Below are 7,569 nucleotides of genomic sequence, written 5' to 3'. Positions count from 1 at the left end.
ACATGTATTCACCCCAATAATTGTATTTAGCATTCTATCTTGGAGAAGATTAAACTGCTGAGTGCTGTATTAGGAAACAAAAGAAACAAGCTGCCACCTGTGCCCAAAGGATCTGCAGTGACAGGGAAAGGTGTTGCTGAGGTTGCCAGGCAATCCCAGCATATGACCCCCACTTTGTGTAAAGAAAAATGGGGAAAAATACCTGAAACGTGGCAACAAACACTTACAGGCTCCAAAACTGGCAGTTTGGTCTAACCCAAGCAGATCCTTGCACAAAGGCATGCAGTGGTTCATCTCCTACAGTGCTTTGTACACTGACTTACCAGGGCTGCTGCTTCCCAGGAGTGAACCCGCAGCCAGGAGCGGGCATGGACTGGAAGTCACTGGGCGGCCTCACTGTCCACCTGGGCTGGCCAAGCTCCTCTCTGTGACACCTGCAGCAGAGACACACAGAGACAGCGTGAGAACCTTCACCTCTGCTTTGCACAGCAAGGTGGAGTCTCCCTCACTGGAGATAACCCAGACCCCTCTGGATGCAATCCTGTGCTGTGAGCTGTAGGATGACCCTGCTGGAGCAGGGAGGTGGCACCACATAATGCCCTGTGGCCTCTTCCTCACCCACTCTGGGATTCATCTGAATTGATGAAGCAGATTTTAGGGTCAGGCTGTAAAGCACGAAACAAATCTAAACAAATATCTGACTCAGCTACTAAACTGAAACAGCAGCAGCTTTGAGAAGGAAGTTGGCAGCACCACTTAGAAGTCCATGGAATGGATCCAGCTACCCTCTTCTCCACTCACTCTAATTATTTATCCCTGCTCCCTAAATAGACTCTGTCTCAGGATTGCTTCAAAGAAATGTACGTTTCTGTAGCTTCTCTTTCTCTTCCTAATTCACCTTTTTGACTTTACACAAAAATCTACAGCAGATGTCAGGCCATTTCATCTAAACTAGAGCCTGCATGAAAAGATTTTGTTTTAAACTACATGGTGAAATTTGTCCCCATGTTTTTACTAGATGTACCTGTGGCTTCATCTTTTTTTTTTTTCTAGCAGCAGTCTCACTAAGTGGTGTCTTTTGGTTCGTTTGGGGTTTTTTTAATATATATAAAAAAGCAGCTCTTCTTTCTGTTCTGCACTTTTGACTCAAACCCTAGTATTTATAGTTAATAAGGCTGGAGCAGATCAATGGACTAGATGATCTGCCATGATGTTGGCTTGGTGCCACATCTCTCCAGAAGCATGTCCAAATGAAAAATCAGTTTCTCAATCCAAGTGTATCTAAAATACTTTTTTTAATTTTGCGTAAATTCACAAATAATACAATACTGAAGTGATTTCTCTTTTTTTTTTTTTTAAACATACTGTACAATCAGGATAGTTAAGTGTTTTACATCAAGGCACAGCACACTGTATAATACACATATGCCTTGCCAGGCAGCAGTTTAGTATAATCCCCGAGATTTGGCAGTAGGGCCAGGATAAGTAGCATGGATCACATAAGCTGGAAGATAAATAAATAATAGATGCCGTCACATTTTATTTGAAATAGAGTTGCATATAAAAAGAATATACAATAATTTAACTTTAATAACTAGATTCTCTTTTACTATACATAACAGAAGTGTTTTCATTTGTATTAAATAAAACATTTTCAATAGTAGGATGAAAAATTAATCTTTTTGGTGGTCTTGGTTTATGAAGAAGAGTTGCTTCCATTAGAAATTAAAGTCGAGTTTTCAGTTTCATTGCAATCTGTAAGAAAGAACACCAGAGTTACTGATATGTTGATAATGAAATGTTGGTGGCAAAACAAGCAAACAATTCCAACCAACTGGTGGTGTCTAGTTAATGCACTGTGAAGGTGGCTACCCAAGCAGAACATCTCCAAAAGCTCTTGTACGCTCGTCTTCATTCTATTTGCAACATCTTTTTTCCTTTTACACTCTTACTCCCCCTGTCTTCTCAGAGGTGACCACTGCAGGTCTGTTATTCCCCCCACACAACCCAAACACTGGTGACACCCCAGGCTGTGTTTGGTGCCGTGCATTTACCGTGTTCACGTCACCATTCAGCTTCTTACATCTGGATGCTTCTTCTTCGCCTGCCGAAGGCCTTGGAGCCCACGTTGGTTGGGACGAAGTTGTTCTTGCCCACCGCCCCTGACCTGCTCAGGAAGTCTGCCAGGCGGTGGGTCACACAGGTGGCTGTGTTGCAGGCCCTCTTCTGTGCTGTTACACTGCTTTTCAGAGGAAAAGGAAGAGTTAGTTCCTGCAGCACCAACCCTGCACGCAGCGAGGCATCACTATGAGTAGCAAAGGCTCTGCTGCAGGATTAAAAGCAGGCTGGCTGTGCAGCAGGTATTTGCACCTTCTGTGCATGGCTTATAACTGCTAAAAGAAGCCCCTTCATGGTTTTCTGAGTTTCAGGCTCACTTTATAGAAGAGCTGGACTGAAGACTAAATCCAGGCCAGATTTTCAGCCACACCTGGGTTACTGCCTGCCTCCAGCCAGGCGTTATGGCCATGGAAAGGAGCTGAGGAGGCTCAGATCCGGAGAATTTAAACAATCCCCTCTTCCTCCAAAAGCTCATTTGTATTTTGCTTGAAGTGTTCCTGAAAGGCAGTAGCCAACACAGACTTTTCACGTCTCACTCCAACACCTGTGCTCCCTAACAGCCAGAAAACACATGGAATTGCGGCATCACTCCAACATCAGAGTCTCTGACAGGAGCTCTGTCAGAGACTCTGACCAGCTGCCTTCAGAGCCGAACCACACAAAGACACTGCTTCCAGGTGCTCAGTGGGAATGGGAGAACCTCTCCTTCCTCCAGTCAGACCTTTGTCTACCACAGAACTTCACCAAGGGGCAGCTCGGACTGTGACAGAATGAGTTCTCTGCTCACAATTCAGCCGACAGCTAACAGTTGTGCCAGATGGGGAACTTCAAGGAATATGCATTCTCACAATCCTTGCTTGAAGAATTTTCTACTAAAGCAATGAGTTTTTCTTGCAGTAGGAGGGATTTTTCTCAGCTAAGCATCACAAGGCAGCTTATTAATTTTAACAATGAAGAGTTGTTTTTACAAATCAATGCCAATTTTTTGAAAGAGGCCTCTAATTACAAGATAGATGCAGTGCTGCAACAGAACTGTAAAGAAACCTGGGTTTGGCTCTTAATGCAAGACAACCTAAGGCAGGTGAATTTTAAATCAACACAAATGTATCAAAGGTACGTAAGTTTTAAATATAGTGCAAAGACCTATTGTAAAATAAGAAAAAAAAGACCACAAAATTCTTACCTGGACATGTTCAGCACCCAGTTTGAAACAGGATTACATTTCTAGTTTGTTAGAATAATTATGTATGAGCCTTCCTGATTTCTTTGCTTCTCAGGGTCCCTACCAACATGCCTGATTACAGCAGGACACATCAATTTATACGTAGAACTTTGACTTCTAAGCCCTCTTTGAACTTTTCTAGAACTTACTAGCATTGCCTCTCTTGAACACTAAGACAAGTTTCAAAATTTTTCTAACCTCATCTAGAAATGTCACATTTTAAAACAAAATGTTAAACCAAGCAGATCTAACCCTTATAGAAAAATAGGTTTATTGAACAAGTGCATGGGCAAGCACAAAAGAAAGAATCTACTTGTACATTTAGCAGCCAGAAATGAAGAACCTTTTTTAGAATTTTTTTTAATCAATATCTAAGAAAATCATTTGGAATGTCAAGGCAGTGCTGATCATTTTTATTTATTTTTTTTTCCCCTAGTTTGGTATGCATGTTATATTCTTGGTCTTCCTAGCATTAGGTCCATCTCAAACATTCTCTGTCGAAAACAGAATCAAAAGAACACAGCAAAGTTAGCAATCAAAGTTATATCCACATGCATCAGGTTAAAAAAGGGAAAGGGGGAGAAATAAGCACGTCTAGTTGTTTCCTAGGGGTTCCCCATAGTTTGCATAGCGTTCATGTTCCAGGTCACTCAGCACATTCCGTTTCTTGCCAGGAGTTCCAGCCCCGACGTCAGTGCGAGGGTAAGTTTGCAATTTGTGCAATTCTTGAGAGAGTTTGCCCAGCACACAAGTACTCAGACTGGCACAGCGTTTGGAAATGGGTTTATCCAGGCTGCAGGGGGGAAAGAAATAAAAACATGCCCAAAGGAAGAGTAACCTCAAGCATGCACATTCATGCACTTTCTTCCCTGCATAAAAGATCTACTGCTAGGAAACAAACATTCATTCAAAGTAAATCCAAACCCTCCACATCACATTCCATGCAAGGCAAGTCCATACAAAAGCAGTCAGAAGGAAAACACCATTCGTTAATGAATCCAATTTTGTTGACAAGCAAGTCCATTAGCCTTTTGGATGCTCATACAGTCAGAGGTCAGGAAGTTGAACTTCCCCCACATCCCGCATGCTGTTCAGTGTCTCATCCATCCCCATGCATTGCAATGCAAATCCTGTTAGGATAATGCAAATGCTCCTGCATGCCTTTGGTCCCAGGGAGAGTGGCGCTGCGTGCATCAGGAGGAACGCATCCCTCCTGCCAGGAACTTTCCATGCCTTACACCAGCATGCACTTGCACGACAGAGAATCCAAGAGTGACTGAGTAATGCCCTAACACTCCCACTGGGAAGACATACCTTTTGCTGCCACATTTTAACACAACCTACTCATTCAAGCTCAAATCGCCCTCCACTTCCAGAAGTAAGAGACAGATAGAGGCAGGTTAACTAGGTGGAAGCCATTCTCTTGACACCAGCACTAGGATGTCTCTGCAGTATCATCCTTTACCACTTAGCCAGAACCCCAAGAAAACAAAAAAGATCTTCACCTGCAGAAGGTCTGCCCAAATGGCTTTTGCTAAACATCAAACATGTAACACTCCCACATTGCTTTTCTGCTGCCCAGGACTGCAGTCCTTACCTGTTCCCCTCGGAGGCTTGCTCCAGCTCTTCTGCTGTCATCTGTATGAACTCTTTCACCAGCGCATTTAATAACCTCCGAGCTTCGTAATCACTGAGAGCCACTCGATCCGTTATGGACTCCAAGCCAGGTCTAGGCAGAGGCAAGGGAAACAGGGTGAGTAGAGCCCAGACTGCTGCAGGGAGAGGGGTTTGGCAGCCCGTGTGTCATTGACAGTGCCTTTCAGGGTGTGAGTGTGCAAACCCCGATGCGCTCTCCTCGCACTGGGCGGTCTAAAGATGGAATCAAAACGCCCCAGCACAAAAAGCGGCCACCTTTCTCCTTCACCGTGGTCTGCTTCCCTCCTGGACCTCTTAAGAATATTAAGCATTTTCATATCATTCAGACAGAGCACTCAGCAACAGGACCAGCTTCTTACCTGACTGGGGCTGCCTGGAAGCTGTCCATCTGGCACACAACCAAGGCATAAACAGCAAGGAAAGATGAAATCTTCAGCATAACCATGATTTCCTCTCTACAACAAAGAGGTACATCAAGCAATGGCTGTTTTCCAACCCTCTCAATCCTGCAAGTTCCACTAAAGAGGTCATTGCTTCCCAGCCACAAGTAGCACAAATAGGAACCGCTTTATATTTTGAATTCACCTTTTCGTTTATTGTGATAAATGCTATTGTGCTTCAGTTTTCTCAAAATTTTATTATAGCTTGGCTCTATTACAGGGCAGAAAAATGTGGCTTTTAAGAGCTGCAGCTATTTGCATTCAACTTAAAGCAGTTCTCCTCAAACTAGCAGGAAATACGTTCCTCTGACTGATGCACACAATGTCACAGACTGTGTGTCTGACATGGACAGATACAAATCACAAGGAAAAACCGTAAGTGTTAAACATTTTGAGAACCAAGTGCCCTTGTTAGCACTTTACCTGAAGCTGCTTGCTTCTTGCCAGCCAGCCCACTAACACCCCAGTTCAGATTACACTAAGAAGTAAGTAGTTTAATTTCAATAAATACTTCTACTCTGAAACCAGAGAAGAGGATAAGTCAAAAAACAGTCATAAGCACAAGAGCTGTAAAAATATCTATCACTGAAGATTTGAGATACACCTCTCTCACAACACCACTGTCTTGCACTGCAAGGAGCACATCACAACCACCACATCATCCTCGTTTTTGCCAGCTCCCAGTGCTCGTCGGGAACCACGACCCCACTTCCAAAGCATGCCCCTGTTCCCCGCGGCTCCCTGGGGCGCCCCGGCCGTGACCTTTACCGCAGCACTCTGTCCTGGCCGGACACTCCACGTCGCACCGGCGGGGCGAGGAAGCGACCGAGCGGGGAAGGACCGTCCCCCCCGCCTTGGCTCTCGCTGCCCCGCGTACACGAGCGCAGAGACGCGGGGCTGCCGCGGCGCAGGGCGGCGCTTACCGGGGTGCGGAGCGGGGCCGCGCTGCGGGTGCGGGTGCCGGTGTCGCCGCCGATCCGCGGTGTCACGCACCGCCCGCCGCCCCCTTTATACCTGCCGCCGCCGCCGCCCGCGTGGGCGCCCGCGCGCGCCCGCCAGCCAATCACCGCGCCGGCCGCCCGGCGGGGCCCGCTCCTCCATTGGGCGCCGGCGGGGCCCGGCGGTGACGTCATGGCCCGCTCCTTGAGGGTCCCATTCACAAAAAAAAAATCGCGGCCGGGGCGCTGCGCAGGGCGGGGCGGGGGGGCCGCTCCCGCCGCTCCCGCCGCTCCCGCCGCACCGCTCCCGCGTGGCGACCTCTGCAGCAGCGGGACCGCATTGCAGAGCGGGGCCGCTCCCTCCCCGGGAATTCCCGCCCTCCCGCGCAGCCCGGCCGTACCCGGCGCCCCGAGAGCAGCCGCGTGTGGGTGGCGGGGGTTCCGCGCCGGCGGGATGTGCGGCGGGGCAGGGGCACGGCGCTGGCGAGGCGAGCGCACCGGGGGCCCCTCGGCTCCTCGGCAGAGGAGGGAGCGCTGACGGCGGCACCCGCCGCTCCTCACCGGGGCAAGGGACGAGTGGCACCGTGGCGGCAGCGAGCGGCTCCCGTGCTCTGCCCTACCGGGCGTCCGCACCGCCTCCCCCGGGCCGGGGCAGCGGAGTAACTCCGCGCTCCGAGAGGAAACTATCGGCATCGCCAGCATCTCCATCACACAACTTCAGGGACAGGTGCAGCGCCTTTCCGGGCACGGAAGAGGCGCCCGGGAAGGGGGGCTCGCCCCGGCGCTGAGCGCCGCCGGCGGGGATTAGCGGGCAGCTGCGCGCCGCCCATGCATCACCGCCGAGGACCCTCTGTCACGGCAGCACCTGCCCGCTCAGGATGTTCGCCCGGGCGGCTGTTTGCCCAGGCGCAGCGCCGGGGAGACCCCATACGGGGGGGGGGACACAACCGTGCTGCCGGGGGAGGGGGAGAAGCGGCTCGGGAGAGATGCTCGGCAGCGCCTGGGCGCAGAGAGCGCTCCCAGCGCCCCCCCGAGAGACCGGGAGCGCCTTTCCTGCCCGCCCGAAGTGGCGGGGCGTGTGCCGAGCGCGGCGGCGGCGGCGGCAGGGGCGCACGGGCTGCCCGGCGGGCGGTGGCCGGGCCGGGACGCGCAGGGTCCCCGTCCGTCCTCGGGAGCCCCGGAGTGACGCGGCTCC

The 7,569-nt window shown here is 49.9% G+C and overlaps 1 protein-coding gene across 6 annotated transcripts; it reads right to left on the bottom strand.

Moving 5' to 3' along the window:
- Positions 1-1,498: 1,498 nt before the first annotated feature.
- Positions 1,499-6,459, bottom strand: LOC119701609 (calcitonin gene-related peptide). 6 transcript variants are annotated; one of them, XM_038138529.1, is made up of 5 exons: positions 6,360-6,459; positions 5,356-5,451; positions 4,938-5,069; positions 2,055-2,242; positions 1,499-1,755 (listed from the first exon to the last, which is right to left on the bottom strand). In XM_038138529.1, the coding sequence occupies exons 2-4, from the start codon at positions 5,439-5,441 to the stop codon at positions 2,080-2,082; spliced, it is 381 nt and encodes a 126-aa protein (XP_037994457.1). In that variant the 5' UTR covers positions 5,442-5,451; positions 6,360-6,459; the 3' UTR covers positions 1,499-1,755; positions 2,055-2,079. The 6 variants fall into 6 exon arrangements, with proteins under 6 accessions (XP_037994457.1, XP_037994455.1, XP_037994458.1 ...); XM_038138527.1 differs by having other exon boundaries at positions 2,084-2,242; XM_038138530.1 differs by having other exon boundaries at positions 2,055-2,239.
- Between the last annotated feature and the right edge of the window lie 1,110 nt (positions 6,460-7,569).

This window comes from Motacilla alba, chromosome 5 (genome assembly GCF_015832195.1).
Source record: "Motacilla alba alba isolate MOTALB_02 chromosome 5, Motacilla_alba_V1.0_pri, whole genome shotgun sequence".
In the NCBI taxonomy this organism is placed as follows: domain Eukaryota; kingdom Metazoa; phylum Chordata; class Aves; order Passeriformes; family Motacillidae; genus Motacilla; species Motacilla alba.
This window is presented reverse-complemented; position numbering and strand designations above follow the sequence as displayed.

Excerpts from the sequence above, each read along its gene's own strand:
- LOC119701609 (XM_038138524.1), bottom strand. The coding sequence starts at position 5,441 with ATGGTTATGCTGAAGATTTCATCTTTCCTTGCTGTTTATGCCTTGGTT. Across the intron at positions 5,070-5,355 it reads TTCCAGGCAGCCCCAGTCAG|ACCTGGCTTGGAGTCCATAA; the intron begins GTAAGAAGCTGG and ends GCCTCTGCCTAG. Across the intron at positions 4,134-4,937 it reads CAAGCCTCCGAGGGGAACAG|CCTGGATAAACCCATTTCCA; the intron begins GTAAGGACTGCA and ends TCCCCCCTGCAG.